This window comes from Salvia splendens, chromosome 1, assembly GCF_004379255.2.
Source record: "Salvia splendens isolate huo1 chromosome 1, SspV2, whole genome shotgun sequence".
Classification (NCBI taxonomy): Eukaryota; Viridiplantae; Streptophyta; class Magnoliopsida; order Lamiales; family Lamiaceae; genus Salvia; species Salvia splendens.
The window spans coordinates 26,515,234-26,536,277 of record NC_056032.1 but is presented as its reverse complement, the minus strand read 5'-3'; the positions used below and the strand labels follow the sequence as shown (position 1 = coordinate 26,536,277).

The 21,044-nt window shown below is 40.8% G+C and overlaps 2 protein-coding genes across 3 annotated transcripts; both read left to right on the top strand.

Annotated features, from left to right (window-relative positions):
* Positions 1–516: 516 nt before the first annotated feature.
* Positions 517–13,640, top strand: LOC121760524. The gene is made up of 2 exons (XM_042156200.1): positions 517–1,603; positions 13,609–13,640. The coding sequence occupies exons 1-2, from the start codon at positions 517–519 to the stop codon at positions 13,638–13,640; spliced, it is 1,119 nt and encodes a 372-aa protein (XP_042012134.1).
* On the top strand, positions 13,580–17,361 carry LOC121745943 (zinc finger CCCH domain-containing protein 53-like). Of its 2 annotated transcripts, none has more exons than XM_042139897.1 (11): positions 13,580–13,799; positions 14,107–14,158; positions 14,340–15,093; positions 15,208–15,348; positions 15,418–15,603; positions 15,684–15,766; positions 15,848–16,078; positions 16,158–16,302; positions 16,381–16,587; positions 16,668–16,745; positions 16,907–17,361. In XM_042139897.1, the coding sequence occupies exons 3-10, from the start codon at positions 14,369–14,371 to the stop codon at positions 16,699–16,701; spliced, it is 1,752 nt and encodes a 583-aa protein (XP_041995831.1). In that variant the 5' UTR covers positions 13,580–13,799; positions 14,107–14,158; positions 14,340–14,368; the 3' UTR covers positions 16,702–16,745; positions 16,907–17,361. The 2 variants fall into 2 exon arrangements, with proteins under 2 accessions (XP_041995831.1, XP_041995824.1); XM_042139890.1 differs by having other exon boundaries at positions 14,107–14,199.
* Positions 17,362–21,044: the final 3,683 nt, after the last annotated feature.

The following is a 21,044-nucleotide window of genomic DNA, read 5'->3' as shown; positions in this document are numbered from 1 at the left end:
TTTCCTGAAGGCCCTAACGTGTGCTTTGATTGACTCACATTCCGAGCGACCACCGTCGACAGAAGAAGGGAAAGATGAAACAGTATGGGAAGACAAAGACGTGATCGGGGTTAAACCCACGGCAGAAAGAGAAGTAGTACCACAAGAAGGAATGGTTCCGGGTTTTGAGGATGATTATGTGGATGATAGCATGGATATCGAAGAAGCCCTCCGCATGGTTGACGAGTATCACGTAGAAGAGGACCCAGAGGAAGGAGAAGACCCGGAAGAGGAAGAGTATAACGATGGATAGTTAGATGCCGTTTTGTTTTCTTAAGTTGTTATGACGATGGCAGTAGTACCTTTTTGTTTCCAAACGAGTACTATGTTTTTCCTTTCCACGTTATCTATGGAAGTTCTACTTTTCGCATAACTTTACGTGCTTGTGTTTTATCGTATCGTACGTGTGCATGAAAGCAGTGGTGTTTTAATAACAATGAATATTCACAACGGTGCTAACCTGTGTTTTAGATCACCATGCCACCAAGACGTAGACGTGGTCCAAGAGTGGAGAACAATGTGGGGGAACAGGCAGAGGGAAGTGTCGGGAATCTACCCCCGCCTCCACCACCACCCCTACCCCAACCAAATGAAAGGGAATACATCAAGGCCTTTCGGAAAGAGAACCCACCCAAATTTGATGGATTGGGAGAACCCCCGAAGGCGGAGGCATGGGTACGCGACCTTGAGCGTATATTTGACTTTATGGGATGCACGGATAGGGAACGCCTGGCCTGCATGACTTATCAACTGACAGGACCCGCTGATTTTTTGTGGGAAACCAAGAAGAGAACCATGGACCCCGCTCGTCGTGAGGCGCTTACTTGGGAAGAATTTAAGGAAGAAGTGTACAACAAATATGTTCCCATGAGTTATCGGCGATCGAAAGTAGTGGAGTTCCACACCTTAAAACAAGGAAACATGACGGTCACGGAGTATGACCGCGCCCTATGTGAGATGACTCGTTATGCGCCAGAATTGATAGACACAGACGAGAAGATGGCTACGAAGTTTCGTTCCGGCCTTAGACCCAAGATAAGGGTAGCTGTGGCCAGTCGCAGGGGAATTCCTTATTCTGAGGTGTTGGGCTGCGCTCACGACGTGGAAGAAGCGCTACCCAAGAATGAGAGGACAACAAATCCTACACCGTCCGCACCCCTATCGAACTTTAGAGACAAGAGGAAGTGGGATGGAAACCGAGCTCCTTTTGACAACAAGCGGCGTTTTTCCACTTTTCGGCAACCGCAGAACCATGGGCGCCAAGTTGTGCCACATCAGAGGGGAAACCCGCAGAGAACACCCTACTGTAATCGGTGTTCCAAGTATCATGTTGGGGAATGCAGAATTGGAGGCATTCGGTGCTATGCCTGCGGTGGAAATGGGCACATGTCTCGAGAGTGCCCAAATAACAACAAGGGTGGAGCGAAGAATGGGCAAGGACAGAGGCCACCCCAACAGCCACAACCAATCCGACAAGTGGCCCCACAGCAAGCGAGGGCATATGCGCTAAGGGGAAATCAAGGGCAGGAACCCCAAGCCATCAAGGGCAAGGAGAATTTGGCAGGTATGGGAAAGCTCCAACAACTTCCTATTATCGTGCTGTTTGATACGGGTGCTTCGCATTCTTTTATTTCAATGTCATGTGTGAATGCCTTAGAACTCGTTACTGCTAAGCTTGAACCGAAATTGAATGTGTCTTCACCGGTTGGAGGATTGATTGATAGTGAGAGAACTTGCTCGAACCTAGAGTTTGTGTTAGGAGAATTAGGAGTAGTGGCCCAACTCTTGCACGTTATGCCTTTGGAGAATGTAGACATAATCTTGGGAATGGATTGGCATAGCAAGAACCACGCAACAATTCTCTGTAAAGAGAGACAGATTTCTTTTCAAGCCCTGGGCGAAAAGCCGACTATCTTGAACGGGATCTCCATGAATCGACGAACCTCCATCATCTCCGCTTTGCAAGCAACTACGATGATAAGAAAAGGGCGTCTGGCGTATCTTGTGTACTTAAATGGAGAGGAAAAGAAGGAGTTGAAAGTGGAAGACGTGGCAGTGGTGCGAGATTTTCCCGACGTGTTTCCCGAAGCTTTGCCAGGACCGCCGCCCGACAGACAAGTGGAGTTCACCATTGACTTGGAACCAGGGTCAGCGCCAGTATCAAAGGCGCCATATCAAATGGCCCCTAAGGAGTTGGCCGAGTTGAAGGTACAGTTGCAAGAACTGTTAGACTTGGGATTTATTCGACCCAGTATGTCACCGTGGGGAGCGCCAGTTTTGTTCGTTAAGAAGAAGGATGGAACAATGAGGATGTGTATCGATTATCGTGAACTAAATAAGATGACCTTGAAGAATAAGTACCCACTGCCGAGGATTGATGATTTGTCTGACCAACTTCGAGGAGCGGGCGTATTCTCGAAAATGGATTTGAGATCAGGGTATCATCAACTAAAGGTCCGACGAGAGGATGTGCCCAAGACTGCTTTTCGCACTCGTTATGGCCACTATGAATTCGTCGTGATTCCATTTGGGCTGACCAACGCCCCAGCCTTTTTCATGGACTTAATGAACCGAGTTTTCCACGAGTATCTTGACAAGTTTGTGTTAATCTTCATCGATGACGTGTTGGTATACTCGAAGAACGAGGAAGAACATAGATGGCATCTACACACAGTGTTGGAAACGTTGCGAAAGGAGAAGCTTTATGCCAAGTTCAGTAAGTGTGAGTTCTGGTTGACTCGAGTGAACTTTCTTGGTCATGTTGTGACGGCAAATGGAATTCAAGTAGACCCAGCAAAGGTCGAGGCCGTGCAGAATTGGAAATCGCCGAAAATACCAAGTGAAATCCACAGTTTCTTGGGATTGGCGGGATTTTATCGACGATTCATTGAGGGATTCTCTAAGATCGCGAGACCAATGACGCAACTACTAAAGAAAGGAATCAAGGTGGTTTGGACGCCAGAGTGCGAGGCGAGTTTCCAACTATTGAAAGAGAAATTGACTACAGCACCAGTCCTAGCGGTACCAGAACCCGATAAGGACTTCGCCGTCTATACAGACGCGTCAAAAGTGGGACTGGGATGCGTGTTAATGCAAGATGGGAAGGTAATAGCATATGCTTCCCGACAGTTGAGACCGAATGAATTGAATTTTCCGACTCATGATTTGGAGTTAGCAGCAGTGGTGCATGCATTGAAAATTTGGAGACACCATCTCTATGGAGTGAGATGCGAAATCTATACGGATCACAAGAGTCTCAAGTATTTATTCGAACAGAAGGAGCTAAACATCCGACAACGACGCTGGTTAGAGATCGTGAAGGATTACGACTGTGGCATTAACTACCACCCGGGCAAGGCAAACGTGGTAGCCGAAGCTTTGAGTAGGAAGAACCAACCGCAATTGGCTTACTTCCTAACGCAAGAGGAAGCGTTGATTCACGAGTTCGACAAGATGGGGTTGGAGATAGTGAAAGCGCCCGAGACAATAGAAGCAAGATTGACGACACTAGTGATTGAGCCAGATTTGAGAACCAGGCTCATAGAAGCCCAGCGACGTGATGAGAAGTTGGAAGAGTTACGTGTGAAGGTGAGAGCCGAGAAGCTTGATCATTACCGTGAGGAGGCGGATAATGCTTTGACGTACGATGGACGATTATGTGTGCCGAGCGATGAGACGCTAAAAGATGAGATTTTGAGTGAAGCGCACGACACACCTTACACTGCTCACCCCGGAAGCACGAAGATGTATTGAGATTTGAAGCAACGCTTTTGGTGGAATGGAATGAAAGGAGACGTGGCGTCGTATGTAGAGCGATGTCTAGCATGCCAACAAGTGAACGCCTTACACCAACGACCATATGGGAAATTGCAACCACTTGAAATTCCCGAATGGAAGTGGGAGCATCTAGCTATGGATTTCGTGAAGGGTTTGCCGAAGTCACAGAAGGGCAACACTGCAATTTGGGTGATCATCGATCGACTGACGAAAAGCACACACTTTTTACCAATTCGAATTACTTATGGCGCGGACAAATTAGCAAAACTCTACGTGAATGAGATTGTGCGTTTGCATGGGGTGCCAAAGACCATTGTGTCCGACCGCGATACGAAGTTCACATCAAAATTTTGGATGAGTTTGCAACGAGAATTGGGCACGCAACTTAACTTTAGCACTGCTTATCATCTGCAATCGGATGGGCAGTCAGAGAGGACGATTCAAACGCTTGAGGATATGCTGCGAGCCATTGTCTTAGATCGAGGGGAAAGTTGGGAAACTGTTCTACCATTGGTTGAATTCGCCTACAACAACAGCTACCAAGCGACGATCGATATGGCCCCGTATGAAGCCTTGTATGGCAGGAAGTGTCAATCCCCACTTTATTGGGATGAAGTCGGTGAGAGGAAGATGCTAGGCCCCGACGCTATAAAGAAGATGACCGAAATTGTGCATCAAATCCACGCAAGGATCAAGGAAGCTCAAGATAGGCAGAAGTCGTATGCTGACGTGCGTCGAACAGAAATCAAATTCGATATTGGTGACAAGGTGTTCTTGAAGGTATCCCCGACGAGAGGAGTGGTGAGGTTTGGTGTGAAAGGCAAACTGAAACCGCGTTTTGTAGGACCGTACGAGATTATCGATGAAGTAGGTCCTGTAGCGTATCGATTGGCTTTACCTCCCAGCTTTGGGAACGTGCACAACATATTCCATGTGTCGCAGTTGCGCAAGTACGTGTTCGACCCCAAGCATGTGATTCATCAGGAGGAAGTGATCCTAATCCCCGACATGAGCTACGAGGAAAGGCCCGAAGCAATCTTAGATCGGAAGGTACAAGAGTTACGAAACAAGTCGATAGCGTCCGTGAAGGTGTTGTGGAAGCACCATGGTCCCGAGGAAGCTACGTGGGAGTTAGAAGATAAAATGAAAGAAAAGTTTCCCGAGTTGTTTATGTGAGACGATCAAATTTCGGGACGAAATTTGTGTTTAGAGGGGAAGGATGTAACATCCCAAACATTTGTGACTCTTTTATTTATGTTTTTGAAATTTTCGAATATGAGACTTTTGTTCTATGTGATTAAGTGTTTTACGTGAAATAAATTGTCGTGGTTGATGTGGAATGATGAGCTTGAGTTTTTATATTTTTTTCCATTGAGGAGAAAAAATAAATTAATAGGATCATGCATTTATTCTTTTTCGAGTCAATTCATTGAAATTTTCGGCCCTGCCAAATTATTGAGATAGTATTTCATTTCTTGGATTTAATAAATTGTTTTGGGATTTTTCTTATCCAAGTTAAATCCAAACCAATTGATCCCTGAATTGTATCACATGAAATTCGAACTCTAGCCTATTCATCTTGGGAGTTTCGAAAATCCCCTATTTAAAATAGGAGGATGAATTAATTTCTTTGATTTAATTAAGCCAAATTTTCTGCCCCCCTCATGATTTTGTATGGGAGAATTTATTTGTTTCCTATTTTTTGGAATCCCTTTTTATTCAATTAAATATCATACTAATTTCCTATGTCTAATTAAATGGGGATGTGAATTTTTCCTTTTAATTCTTACCCATATCACACGCCCCATGCTCCTATTTTTCCTTGTGGAAATTTATTTGATTGTTACCTATTATATGGGAGTCTTTTCCCATAAAGAAATTACCAAATTCAAATCCTATTCTATTTAATTGAGGATTTAAATAATTTCCTTGTGCTTTCCTCTAGTTATTTTCGGCCCCACCTTATTTTCTTACTTGGAGATTTAATTTATTTGTTTCCTTGTATTCATTATTTTTATTTCCTAAGTTATGAATATATTCTCCAAGTAAATACCAAATAAATTCCTTGTTGTGTGCTACATGGAATTTTTGAAATTTCCTCCCTCCCCACAAGCCTATTTTATTCTTTTAATTGTGGGATTTATTTAATTGTATTTTCCCCACAATTACTTAATTAATTAAATATTAAACATAACCCTAGACTTCAAATACCACCTAAACAAACCCTAGCCCCCATTTCTCCCTCACAAAAATCGTTCCTCCATCTCTCCCCCTCACTCTCACACACCTCTCCCCTCCCTCTCTACAATCTCTCCAAAGATCCCCCGTCAAATTCTTGTTCTTGCATCCGTTGAAGCCTATTTTCCAAGAGTCTCCGACGAATCGCATCGTCTCTTGTCCCTACCGATCCGTTTTTGTCAAAGAAGGTATAATTGCTTCACTTTCCCTCATCCTTTTCGTTTGAACCATGTTCTTGAGTCCTACATGCATGTAGTGGGTGTAGGATTGATAGATCGCAAAATTTAACGGTGGGAAAGTGTAATTTCATAGAACTTTGATAGTTATGTGTTTTTGATTGAATTCATGTGAAGTTGGATTGGAATATTTGGTGAATGGTGTGAGTCTATGTGCAAACATGTTTATGAGAAACTTTTAAGCATGACTTAGTGTGTTTCAAGCATGAAAAATTGGTGTTTGTTCGATGAAAGAGGAAAACCCTATTTTCGAAACTATGAACCTGAAATCTGTGGCGTACGACCAGTAGCTTCTGATCTGTAATTGACCAATCAAACAATCGAATTTTGATATGAAATTTTTACTGAGTAAACTCCAAGGTGTTTTCTGTGTCTCGTGTGAATTTCAGCCCTTTTATCGAAAAATGAATTTTTAATAAATTTTTGAAGTGGACTGCGCAAATCTGCCAGAAACTTGTGTTCTCGCCAAGAATGTTTCGTTTTCTGTTTTACCAACCAAATGACCTCTGAATGATGTGATTCTTGAACTATATGAAAAATTTTTGAAGTGTCTTCTGAGTCGTGTAAAATTTTTGACCTCTGAATGATGTGATTCTTGACCTCTGTTTCGTTATCTGTTTTACCAACCAAATTACCAACCAAAAATTTTTGAAGTGTCTTCTGAGTAGTGTAAAATTTTCATCCTTTTTGGGCATTGGATAAATTTATGGTTAATTTTTCAAATGAGCTGCGCAGGGCTGTCAGAAATTTTATGTTCCGACCTGATATTTTTGTATTTGATATGGCTGACTAAATGATGTGATTTCAGTGGGAAAATTTGTATGGATGAACTTGAATGTGACTTCTGTGTTGTGACCAAAATTTAGCTTCATATGAGGTCGGGTGAATTTATAGTGATTTTTACAAAACGGTCGCACAGTTCTGCCAGTTTTCTGCCTTGTTAAAATAACTCTTATTTTCATGTTTAAAAGTATTATATGATGCATGTATGTCCAAGGAACGTGTTTAATGATGTGATCACGTGAGATAAGTTGAAATATATTACGGTGTGTCTTTTCATCTTTGTGACGTATGTTGGGGTTGGGTAATTGAGAAAAACGATGAGAGAGAAACGATAGGACATGCATAGTAATGTATTTTTGGTGGAAGGCTGACTTGTGTTGTCATTTACAAGGGTGATTGTGTATTCGTGAACTCAGGGAACGAGAGTTGCCAGAAGTTGGGTTGTGAATTGTTAAGCGAACGAGGTGGGCTTTCTTTTCAAACCTCTTTATTTTCAGAAAATATTATGTGGCGTTATAAGGGTGGTTTAATTATTATGTTATGCCATGTTTTTGTTTGTGAGATGGTTTCCTGATGTCTAGTTCGTCTGAGCTTGCTCCGTTAGGCTATAGGGCTGTGTTGTGAAACGAATTCGGGTCTGAGTAGGGCCGCAAACCCTATCAGGCTGTGTACACTGGTGGGATCGTGAGCCGTCCTTGCTAGTCGGCCGGTCTCGTGGGCGAATAGTGTGGCCACACTTTCGTCGCACTGCGATATGATGATTGTGATTGATGGATTGATGTGAAAAGTGGGGAGATAAATTGTCTGGCCAGACTTGAAATGTTTTGTGTTTTCGTGATATTTTCTTGCTATCTAAAACTCGAGATCACTGATATGGATGACATAATTATATTAAAAATGTTTTCGGCATGAGCCCATTGAGTACAACAAGTACTTATTTTTCTTATGTGCAGGTTGAGCAGGATGTTGCGGAGGATGTTGAGCTAGCCTTAGGATGCGTTGTGTCTTCATACATAGGCGTGATCCTTGACTCTCTCTTTAAATCTTTTTCCACTGCTATATTGTTAACTATGTCTCAAGACTTAAATCGTTTCCGTATTGTGTTTTGAACATGTATGGTTGTGTTAGGTTTTAACCAAGTAATTACGCTGTCTTTGAAAACGGTGTTTTCCGTGAATTAAATTAAATGTTTTACTTTAGAAGTTATTTGGGTTTCTTAAAGTTTATTTTTCTCCGCTGCTTCTTTTAAAAGTTTTTATCATGAGTCATTTCTAATTAATAGTACAATTTTAACCTTAAATTTTTTTTTTCAAAACAAAAATGTTTTTTTTTTGCCTTTAAGTTAATTAAGTTTCTTTTTAAATACGTTGTCCATGCATGTTGGTCACGATCGCCGCGTTTGTGGTAACCCTAGTATGGGCGGTCGTGACAACAATTCACCCTACAACATATTCGGAGCGACGAAGGAAATCTAGCCAAACATACTAAAATGAATTACACCAAAAGAACCGTGAACCGTGAACTCCATGGTGTTCTCCAACTCTAGATAATGGTTGATCTCCCCCGAGATGGAGTTTGGACCGTTCCTTCCTCTTCTCTCCTCTTGCCTCTTTCTCCTCTTTCTCTTCCAATCTGTCCCCCCTCTTCGTCTGACCTTTTTTTCCTCTTTTATTCATCAAAACTGCCGAGACAAAACTGCCAAGATTGCAGTTGGAGTTCATTTCGCCCGACCGGGCAAAATCATAATACCAATCGCCCGACCGGGCGTTTTGCTTCTGGGTCATGCCGTATGACTTTCGCCCGACCGGGCGTTTCTCGTCTTAAAATCGCCCGACCGGGCGAATAATCTGGACCCCTCACGCTTTGCGAATTTCCCGACCGGGTGTTATGTTGGGGCGAAATCACCCGACCGGGCGTTTCATCTGGAATCCTCATGGAGCATTGAACTTCCAGCTTTCTTTTACATCCTAAACACTGATGAAAACACGATTTAATGAGTCATAACTTGTATAAAAGTATGAAGAACGAAGGGGCAAAATACGGAAAAATGATTCGCATCAACCACTGAGGAGTGCGCAGTGATCGCTCGAAGAGTTTCCGAAGCTACGGGATTATTCATAGCGGCCGCTGCAACATAGTGTAGCGACCGCTATCCAAGAGGCAGAGGCTACGGATCAAAATGCAGCGACCGTTGGCCTACATGCAGCGGCCCGCTGAGAAAACGCGGCGCACAGAATTAACCTACTTTCTCCCCAAGATTTACCAAACTCAGCCATCTTTTACCTTATTTGTTGCTGCTCGATTTTTCCTCTATATATACCCCTTCAAACATCTTCATTGGGATTTTCTTTTTGCTTTATAATTCTAGAGCATATATTAGTGAGTTCTTCATTGTGCAAGAGGTTGAAGAAGGAATCAAGAGAAGATCAAGGCTACAATGATTCAACCTTTGGGTTTTATTGCTTTAGTTCTTAAGTTCACTTTGTTTTCTCTTCATTCTATGTTTTTAGATTATTCAATTATGTGTAACTAAATTCATAGGATTCTAGGGATGTGTTAGTAACGACTTTGGTTATACAATTCCGTTTTCTATTTAATATCTGTTTTGTTTTTACTTCGTTTCTTTCCTAAGTGGTCCTATAATACTTCACGTTTGAGTTACACATTCGTTGATGATTTAATATAACTTGCTACATAATCGTGAGAGGAGGTTGGCGAGTTAGATCCACTTAGTAGACACTACAATTAGCTTCCCTTAAAACGGCACTGTTTATTGAGGGTAAGGACTTTTCAAGGGTCTTAGGAGCTTTTAGAAGTTACGGATCTTGGATTGACAACCCTAGTGCTAGTAATCTACGCTTGCGCCGCATGAGCTAAACATAAGCTAAACATAAGTGACTATCGAAGTATAAATTGTGGTAGGGTATTGTAGTTAGAATTTGTATAACCATAACTGTGAACGCACATCCCTGGAATTCTCTTATCTCTCATATTTTACCTCTTTAATTCTTTTCAATTAGTTGTTTATTTGCTTTCAAGTTGTTTTTAGTTTTCAATATCTCCAAAACTTTCGGTTTTCCAAATAGTGAACGAAGCTTAGTAGAAGGTAGTAAATCTGTGATTGTTTTCCCTGTGTTCAATATCCGGTACTTATCTTTAGCTATACTATATATACTATGTATACTTACAGGTTTATTTAGTGCTAATAAAAAGGCCATCAACAACCAAGTAGTTAAATATAAACCAAGGAATAAATAAAGTAAAATGAGTTATGAATATTAAACAATAAAAGGAACTACATAGAGTCAATTACTTTCATCCCATAGGATTCTATAAATTTAGCTATCCATAGACAGATAAACTAAATAAATATATGAAAAATAAGACATGTTCAATTTAACAAAAACTAGATAAAACCCGGAAGATGGTGAACAACATGAATTAGGTTATGGTGTATTTATAGGCTTGAAAAAGGTTCGGAGAAGGTAAATTTCGTGCTCTATAGGTTAAGGAAAAGATTTGGCTTCACAAGGTAATATCTTCTTTCCTTCCTTCAATTTCCGCCTAAATTCCCGCAAGCATTTTACTGTGACGCTCGTCCAATGGTCATAACTTTCTCCACATAACTCCGATTGAGATTTTCTATGTACCATCGTGAATCTCTTTCGAATACGAAGGGAATGATGTGTAGAACGCCCTGATTAGACTTCAGAATCGCCGACAAAATGGGTTTAAACTGAGGCTGTTGTGCACGGAATTCCCAGCAGGCTGCTGGAACGGGCTTAACCTCTCTGTGCAGCTTTCAGCGACCGCTGGCAAGGGTCCAGCTGGCCGCTGGGTTGACCTTTTTATGCCAATTTTCAGTTCTATTTTACACATTTTACATGAAACAAGTCAAAATACCTAAATAGATCAAATATGCAAATAATGAACATGTATTGCAACTTTGACACTCAAATAAACCAAATAAAGACCTTAAAATAGTACTCCCCCTGTCCCACTACAAGTGAGCCGTTTCTTTTTGGTCGTTGTTTTGCGAAGATGATAATAAATAGTTAAAATAGAGAAAAAAAGTAAATTAAGAGAGAATAATATAGAAGAGAGTCGTATATACATTATTATCTTACTAATTTTCCTTTATCTCTACTCTAACTATTTATTATTATTTTTGCAAAACAACGTCTGATTTGGAGCACCTCACTTGTAGCGAAACGGAGGGAGTACAAAATTCGAGCGTATCACGACCAATAGAACGGACTAATAGAATGACCATTGTCGATGCTCTTAGTAGAAAAGGGAAGAAAGTTCGAATGGATTGTAAAATAAGTGGGATCAAGATGATAGTTAGTGGATGAGTGTCAGAATAATTACTACAGAGAGTACGCTCACTCAGGCCATCTGCAACGCTGTCTCTTATCCGTCTCTTAACCGTCTCATCTTTTCACTATTCATGGGTCTCACTGTACTTTTCATCCTATCTCTTAACTAAGAGATATCACCTGCAACCCTTCATCTCTTAACCGTCTCTTAACCATCTCATCCCTTAACTATTCATTCAATTTCATTTTTTATTTTTATTTCCAACAAATTCAATTAATAAAAACACACTTCATTAAATAAAATAAAATAAAATTACAACTTAAAATTCTAAAAAAAATTAAAAAACACATAATTAAAATCCTAAAAAATATAAAAAATACATAATTTAATTTTTCTTCCGTGCACTCTACTGGTTGCCATAGTTTTCCCAAATGTGCTCCATTAGATCATCTTGGAGTTGGGCGTGGGCGGTAGAATAAAGTGTCTTTCCCGAATAGACAACCGATCTTGCATAGACGGATGCACTCCACTGCGAGGCGGACTACTTACGGTAGAGCTTCCCGAGGTTTCAGGGTCGGACCAAATTTCTGCCTCAGGTCCTTCGTCGGCGACAATCATGTTGTGCAAGATTATACACATATACATGATGTCGACCATATTCTCCATAAACCACGAGAGATTGGAGAACCCCGAATGCTCTCTCCACATCCTTGTGAGCAGCCTCTTGTTTCTGATCAAAAACAGCCTATTTTTCGTTCACCGGCCTGTAGAACGTCGTCACGAAGGTTGGCCACTTCGGGTAGATGACGTCGGCAAGATAGTACCCCATTTTATACTGCCGGTTGTTAGCGATGAAGTTGATGGCCGACGCTTTACCATTCAAAACTTCGGTGAAGAGGTCGGATTGGTTGAGCACGTTGACGTCGTTGTTCGATCCGGGGACCCCGAAATACGGATGCCAAATCCATAGCCGGTAGTCGGCAACGACCTCGAGTATGGGGTGGGTGCCTTTATGGCCGCTCGTGTATGACCCCCTCCACGCCACAGGACAATTCTTCCATTACCAATGCATGCAATCGACTCTGCCAAGCATCCCGGGAAATCCGTGCACTTCTTCGTGATGTCGAAGCAGAAACTGACAATCTGCCGTGCTTGGCCTCTGGAGAAATTTGTCGGTGAAGGCTGTTCGGACGCCTTTGCAGAAGTTTATCAAACACATTCTCCCAGTTCTTTCCCCAATGTGTAGGTATTCGTCGAACACACCCGTCGTTTGTCCAGTAGCAAGCTGACGGATTGCGGCATTACATTTCTGCAGCGTCGTGTGAGTGGGACGACCAACGGCGTCGAACCCTTCTTGGAAGAACTCTTCCCGAGCTGCCAACGTATTTGCGATGTGCATAAATAGTCATTTCCGCATGCGGAAACGGCTACGGAAGTAGGTCTCTCCCCATATCGGTTTGTCACAAAAGTAGTCGCGTACCAACCTTGCGGCGGTTTCCTCCCAGTTACGATGGATGTAAGTCCGGGATCGCCTTGGAGGCGCCACGGCTTCCTCCTCCTCCTGACGTCGATCTTCTACTAGCGATTCTTCCATTATGCGACGCATTTGCTCAAATGGATCCATAAATGATTTAAATTTGGGAGAATAATAATGTTTTGAGATGAAAATTAGAGAGGAAAGAGAGATGATTTGAGAAGAATAGATGTGTGTTTGTGTGTATAAATAAGAATGAAAGAGGAGTATTTTATAGAATAAAAAAGAAAAATAAAAAATAAAAAAATTAATGTTCAACGGTAAAAAACGGTAACATTACCGTTATAATTTTTTTTATTACAATGGATTTTAAATAAAATTATTTATTGCATCAGCGTGACGACGCCCACTCTCGGGCCGGCGAGTGAGCGTCACGCCTAGCGCCAGCGCGGGCCACGTGGGGAGCTGTCGCGCGAGCCGTCCCTCCGGGACCGGGACGGAAAGCTGGAACGCTGTCTCGCGGCCGTCTCGTCTACCGAAACACCCGCGAGATGCGTTGCGGATGCTCTCATAGTGCTTTCACGATGTCCCACTCTTAATCATATTTTACATATTATTGCATAGAATATCGTCAAGCCCCTTCCCCAACTTAAAAAATTAAAAAGTGAAATAAAAAAATTGACAGCGATGAAATAAATTAAATGGTCCTTGCCATCTTCTGTTGTTGCTGTCAAACTGCAGCTAAAAATTCTGCAGGGCTGGCAGCTGCATAGAAAGAAGGTGCTGCTTTGGCTTTTGTAGCAACTTCCATTGCTAACAAACATATGTTGAGTCTTGAGAGAAAAAGGAAAAGAAAATTTTCTAGAGAGGGAGAGAGATTGATGTTATGGTCTCCCATCTGAAAACCACTACCATCTTCTTCACTTGAACCGGTAAGAATTGAGCCTAGTGTTTCTGCTTCTCGGGCAAAGTTGTTGTTGTGTTTGATGTGAAAAGATTCCATCTTTTTTAAATTTTATGGGTTTTCTTGAAAGTTGAACTTGAAACCCTTGTTTGTGCGCGCGCGTGTGTTGTTTTTATAAATCTTTTTTGGCATATCTCCATCTTTCTATGCATAGAAATTCAAAATAAATATTTTGAGTTAGTGAACTTTCAGGGTTCATCAATCTTCTCCTTTTCTTCTTCCTTTTTTTGAGGTTTTGTTAATTTTTCATTTCCTTTTTTTTGGGGTTTGTGCAGAAGCAAGTTGCGAATGAAGTGAACTTACTCCTTCTACTCTACTACAGCTGTGGTAGGTGTGGCCGTGGAAACAAGAAAAGGAGAGAATAGATGGTTAGATAGATAGGAGAGAGAGAGAGAGAGAGAGAGAGTTGCTTTTTTTCTTAAAGAGAATTTCTTTTTTGCTGTTTTCTTGATTAGCTTTTGTGCACTCTTTACTCAAAAAAAGGAACTTCACTTCACCACAATTATAGGTTTGGAGTGGAATCTTGAGTAGCAAAACATGGATGCATACGAAGCAACAAAGATTGTTTTCCAAAGGATCCAAAATTTGGACCCTCAAAACGCTTCCAAAATCATGGGGTTTCTCCTGATCCAAGATCATGGTGAGAAAGAGATGATCCGCCTCGCCTTTGGCCCAGAATCCCTTATCCAAACTGTAATCATCCAAGCCAAGAAAGACCTCAATTTGAACACACCTTCAACTCCTTCAAGTCCATCTCCATCCTCACCCTTCACCAACCCACTTTCTCTCTCTAGACAAAACTCCACCTCAAGAATGATTGGCGGCGTAAACCTCCCCTCCCCTCTCAGTATCACTAACCACTCCTCTTCTTGGACTAACTCCAGCAACTTCTCCGACGACTTGATCAGTCCTACCACCTACAATGGCAGCTCGCCGCCGTCGACGATGAACTCCGCCGCAGCGCCATTTTACGTCGGAGCTGAGGTTGACTTGATTGACGAGCTCCATCTCCAAGATCAGCTCTCCTTCTTCAACGACGCCCCGCCCCACCGCCGGAGCTGCTCCGTCAGCGATATCTGCTTGCAGACGGATGATTTGGGCGGGGGATTTGGGTGGAAGCCTTGCTTGTTCTACGCTAGAGGCTTTTGCAAGAACGGGACGAGCTGCCGCTTCCTCCACGGCGAGGGGGAGATGATGGAGCCCCTCAATTTCCCTTTCTCACCTAACCGCTGCATCAATTTTCAGCAACCTGATAGTCCACGGTAATTCAAGATTTCATTTTTATTAACTATCATAATTCAAGATTTCATTTTTATGATCATAATTCAAGATTTTGATTGTGTTTCTAAGTTTGATTTGCTCCATAATGTGTTTAGATCTCTGGTGATGGGTGATGGGATGCACAAATTCGGGCGGGGGCGGGGCGAGTTTGCGATGAATCCGGGGTCGAGGCAGATTTACTTGACCTTCCCTGCTGATAGCACGTTCAAGGAGGAGGATGTGTCCATTTATTTTAGGTGCATTTTGTTTGTCATGATAGTATGATATTTTTCTTGTGTGTTTCTAATTTGGGGTTGGTTTTGTAGTAATTTCGGGCCGGTTCAAGATGTAAGGATCCCTTATCAGCAGAAGAGGATGTTTGGTTTCGTCACATTCGACTTCCCGGAGACTGTGAAGCTCATTCTCGCAAAGGGCAATCCTCATTTCGTCTGCGATGCCAGGGTGCTGGTCAAGCCCTACAAAGAAAAGGGAAAGATCCCGGACAAGCATAGGTGGTTGTTAATTACTTAACATTTTAAGGTTTTTGATCTTTTGCTTATAGTGTTTGTGGGGACATTGTGTGTATACGTAGGAAACAACAGCAACAGATGGAAAGAGGGGAATTCCCCGGCTGCAACAGCCCTGAGTCAAGAGATCCTTACGATCTTCACCTTGGTAAGAGGAGAAATTTAGCACTTGCTTGAAAGATTGATTAACTGATCTTGTTTTGTTTGATACATTCCTTTCTTGATTTAGGGGCAAGAATGCTGTACAACACTCAGGATTTGTTGTGGAGGAGGAAATTGGAGGAGCAAGCTGATCTGCAGCAAGCGATTGAGCTGCAGAACAGGCGGCTCATGGGTCTTCAGCTTCTCGATGTCAAGAGAAATAGCCACCACCGCACGCTCTCTAGTGGCGCTGTTATATCCTCTCCCATGACCTTCTCCCCGACGTTCTTCAGTCGCACCAGCCCTGAAGTCAAAGAAGGTTCACATTCTAATTTCTATCGTGCTTGAAAATTTTTAAAAGAATTAGACTACTTAAACTCATGGCCTTGTGATTGCAGAAAATGGCTCGATTGGATCCTATGCTGCTGCTTCCAATCGTGAGGCGCATTTGGCTACAAATGCGAATGCAAATGCAAAGGAGGAAAGTGAGCCAAGCATTGGCAACAATAACTCCCCCAAACAAAGTGAATATTTACAAGAAAGGTATGTATCATTTTTATTGGCAAATGAAACGAAAATGCTCAAACTAATCATTGGTGACGACAACAATGAATGTTGTAGCTTGGAGCACAACCTTCCCGAAAGCCCCTTTGCTTCCCCGAAGGCGGGTGGAGACATGGCCACAGCCTTCTCCAACCACAAGATGGAAGCGGAAAAGGTCTCCGCGCCATCCACTAACAATGATTTGATCACCAGCCCGTCGTTGTTCCCTGCCTCCGCTTCATTAGACATAGCTCCTTTTAAATCATGTTACTTCCAAGTTCCTAGGTATGTTTACTTCTGTTTCTCCTTAAGACTTATTATTATTGTTCGTAATCAAAAGCATTAATTACATCATTTCGATATAGGTTTGCCTCAGGTCACGAGACTGTTGGAATGTAGCCCTAGATCCCTTTTTGGCCTTCCTAACAACCCTTAATGAAAAGGTAAATTGGACCATTTCACATCCCATATTAGGCTAATTAGCTCAACTATATTATTCTCATCATCTATGTCCATATATAGATAGTACTACTTGTTTCCAATAATTAGAAGTAGTTGCAGTGTCATTATTAAGGTTAGTTGTGCACATTTTTCTTCCGATCAGGCCGACGATTGAAACATGTAGTCCACCACAACCGCAGGAGCCACGACAACCACCTCTACCTCGACGCAATTAATGTCACACACCAGAAGCAGGATTAGTGTCCAATACCATACTAGTTACTACCATACAAGTTGCATACATAAAAAAGGCAGTAAAGAAGAGTGGGTCAGCCATCGATTTTCTCTCACTCCTTGTACTGTTTATCTCCTTTCACATCTGTAGTTGAAATTTGTTGGACCACAGGTTTAAACAAGAAAATAGTGAATAGTAAAAAAAAGAAAAATCAAACATGTCAGTCATCAGGGGCTGTAATTTTCATTGATGCCTTGCCCAGTAATTTTATTAGGTAACAATGTGAAAGAAAAGGCACTGTTTGCCTTGTGATATCACTGTAATATCATTGTACTAATACCATGTATATTATGAGAAAGGTAAAGGAATGAACATTTAGTAAATTGTTGTGTTAATTATCCGATATAAATTATTGTACAAATTGTTGTGTTAGGAAGATTTGAAATTGTTTTCAAATTGAGTGATGCTAAATGGCCATAATGTGGCGGGCCATAAAAAGTTATTTTAGTCCATTTATATGTATAAAAAAATTAGAATTATCAATATAAACTTGTATGTGTGTGAATGGACTTGTGAGTTGATACTTATCTTTGAATTCCATTACGTAAAACACATTAATATCACGAATTACTGTATACGTTGAGCAACAATCAAGAAATGACAGTAGTAATAAGTTGAGCAAAAACTACGAAAGAACAACACTAACATGTTGAGCAACATATAATGAAAATGATATAAAAGTAAAATCAAATAGTATTAAACCAAAAATTTGAAAAAAAATTAATTTTTTTTATTATTTACTTAATTTATGGATGGCCATAAGGAATTCGTACAAGTTGTGGATCTGACTTGACTTTTCAAATTATGACTATTTGTTCCAACACATTAAATTCCCCTCAAAAAAAGTTAAACAACACGTGTATGTACGACACATGATAATGTAATTTCTGACAAAAAGTTATGGATGTAATAAATTGTTTTTAATTGTTGTAGCATATGTTAATGTTCGATCTATAGCCGTTAGGGCATCTCCAACCGCAAAATGCAAATTTCCAGTGAAAAACACTTAGAATCATACTCCAAAACGCAGGCCCATCCCTTGGCCCGTGCGGCCTGTGCGACCGCACAGGCCCCCAATTTTCAGGGGCCTCTGAAATATTTCAGCCCATATACATGTATTCCTATTTTTTCAGTCAAACAAAGTTATTTCTCTTGTATAGCAATTCCCAGGCTTTTTTCTAGCACTGTGACTCCAATTCTGATCGCACTCGAGAGCTTTTCTAAATTGAAGCTATTGAAGTCATATTTGCGTTCTACAATGACACAAGATAGACAGAATGATTTGGCCATAATCGCATTCGAGAGTGAGATGCTGGAGAAGATTGCATATGAGAACATCGTCGAAGATTTCATTTCAAAGAACACCAAAAGAATGATGTTGTTCAAGTAAAGACTATGCAATCGAGGTTCGAAATGGTATATTTCTTTAATTATCATATAGCTTTAAAATGCATTGTCTTTTTTCTATAGTGGAAGGCCTCATTTTAGATTTTTACATAGGGCCTCTGATTTTGTCGGGACGGCCCTGCCAAAACGCATTTCAAATCGTTAATTTTTTGCGTTTTGAACAATATCACTCCAAAGATGCAGTAGCATTGTAGCTACTGCATTTCACTTTTTGAAGTTCCTGGAAATTGCACTTAGCTCCCTCATCCTTTGTATTTTCGAGTGGAAGCAACAATTGTGGATAGTTGAAGAAGATGTGAAGGAAAAGCAGAGATGCGGAGAAGAGAAACGAGAAACCAGAAAAGGGGAAGAAGACGATAGCGGCGCTGGGGGAGAGAGAGAGAGAAAATTAGGTTTACAATATATTTAATGGCATGGGCTAAACCACGTCCAATTAAACATATGTGGAGTATTTATTTGAGAATTAGGCTAATTAATTACTCGTCTAATTAAACCACCTCCAATTAAGCATATGTGAAGATCCAAGCTCCCTAACTCAAGTGGTCGAGGAGGGTCGCAAGGATACCGCACCATCCAGGAGGTCTTGAGTTCGAATCCTGGATGACGCAACTTGGGATTAATTTCCCCTGTGGGCCTATACAAGCCTGGTTGCCTTGGGGCTTGGCAAGCTGATGGGCCTGGAACCCGTCTCGGGTGGCGGCTGTTCACGGGCGTAGACCCGTCTCGGGTGGCGCCGTCTCTGATGGCGGCTGTTCACGGGCGTAGACCCGCCGGAGGTGCCCGGCTGGTTGGCGGCCTGTCTACGAACCACGAGGGGCTGGGAAAGGGCTGGTTAGCTTGCCGAATGGATCAAAAGTCTAAAACGTTTTTGTCGTGCAATAATAGAAGTTTTTTCAACGCAATATTTGAGAAGCCCGACAACTAATGATATTGCTTGACTTTTATGTATTGGTGAGCAACGTAGATTTCCAGGGATGCTTGGTAGTTTAGATTGTATGCATTGGAAATGGAAAAATTGTCCTACAGGGTGGAGCGGTTCATATTCAGGTCGTAGTGGAAGTCCTACAATTATCCTTGAAGCTGTGGTAGATTATGATCTTTGGATATGGCATGCTTATTTTGGATTGCCCGGCAGCAACAACGACATCAATGTGTTAGATTCCTCTCATCTTTTCTATAATCTCACTCAAGGTATTGCTCCTCCTGCTTATTATGTTATTCAAGGCAAAGAATACAATATGGGTTATTACCTAGCTGATGGAATATACCCAAAATGGTCTACTATTGTGTAAACAATTCATGAGCCTCGTACCCCAAAGATAAAATATTTTGCTATGAGGCAAGAGGCATGTAGAAAAGATGTAGAACATGCATTTGGTGTTCTCCAATCACGTTTCTCAATTGTAGCAGGACTAGTGCGGTATTGGGATAAAGAAGTGTTGCGTGACATAATGATTACATGTATAATTTTGCATAACATGATAGTTGAAGATGAGCGTGACCTGAGTTCTCCAATCGAAGTTGCTAGACACGCACCACAACCAGAAGTTGAGATGACGACAAATGAAGATGTTCGATTTCAAGAGTACTTGACTCGGTATGCCGCAATAAGAAATAAAAATGCACATCTAGAACTTCGAAATGCATTAGTTGATCATTTGTGGGAAAATTTCTCAAATACGCAATCTTGAATTTTAGCTACTTTTTATGTGTTGTCCTATGTTTTATATAATCATGATGTCTTTGAATGTATTTTAATTTATTCATAATCATAATGTCTTTGAATGTATTTTAGTTTATGTTTGAATGTTATTATAGTACGTTTGAAGTATTATAATTTAAAGTTAGTGTATATTTTATTGAATGCATAATATATTTTATATATATATATATATATATATATATATATATATATATATAAATTATTATTATAAATAATTGTATAAAATTATTTAATTATATTTGAAAAATTATTGACAAATGTTGGGTGAATGTGTAATTTAAATAAATATGTAGTTAAAATTGAAAAAGTAAAAAAAGTAGGTGAATATGAAATATTCTTTTGAGTTTTGAATTTGATGTAAATAATTAGAGTAAAATTACTATTTAATATAACAGAATTGGAAAAATAGATTTAAGTTTGGCGTAAATAGTTAGAGAAGGTATTAGAAATATACCATTACTACTATATGGCCAACGGTGGTATTTTAGTCAAAAAAGTATTTGAATATTTGGGTGTGTTTTTATATCATGTGATAAGAGAGAGTACATTGATTAATGTGTCTGATTGATGTCTCTTTCACAGTTTGATTAGAGACTGACAAAATGATTTAATAATTCAATAAAATAATCGTATGAATTTGTCATTTAGCTGCAGCTTATATTATAAATATAAAAACTCCCTCCATCAACAAATAAGTGTTCTATAGTTGACCGATGGCTCGGGTTCAAAAAATTGTTTTAACTCTATAAAACAAAATTGATAGATATAGTCAGTGGAATATGTCTCTTCCTTTTATATGCTCCCTCCGTTCCACACTACTTGCACTTATTTCCTTTCTGGGCGTCCCAAGTTATTTGCACTCTTTCTATTTTTAGT

What these genes read in the sequence shown, in the direction of transcription:
- LOC121760524 (XM_042156200.1), top strand. Translation starts at nt 517, where the DNA reads ATGCCACCAAGACGTAGACGTGGTCCAAGAGTGGAGAACAATGTGGGG. An exon ending in GGGCAAGGAGAATTTGGCAG is followed by an intron (nt 1,604 to 13,608) that starts GTATGGGAAAGC and finishes GTCAAACTGCAG; the next exon opens with CTAAAAATTCTGCAGGGCTG.
- LOC121745943 (XM_042139897.1), top strand. Translation starts at nt 14,369, where the DNA reads ATGGATGCATACGAAGCAACAAAGATTGTTTTCCAAAGGATCCAAAAT. An exon ending in GATGTGTCCATTTATTTTAG is followed by an intron (nt 15,349 to 15,417) that starts GTGCATTTTGTT and finishes TTGGTTTTGTAG; the next exon opens with TAATTTCGGGCCGGTTCAAG. An exon ending in AAGATCCCGGACAAGCATAG is followed by an intron (nt 15,604 to 15,683) that starts GTGGTTGTTAAT and finishes GTGTATACGTAG; the next exon opens with GAAACAACAGCAACAGATGG.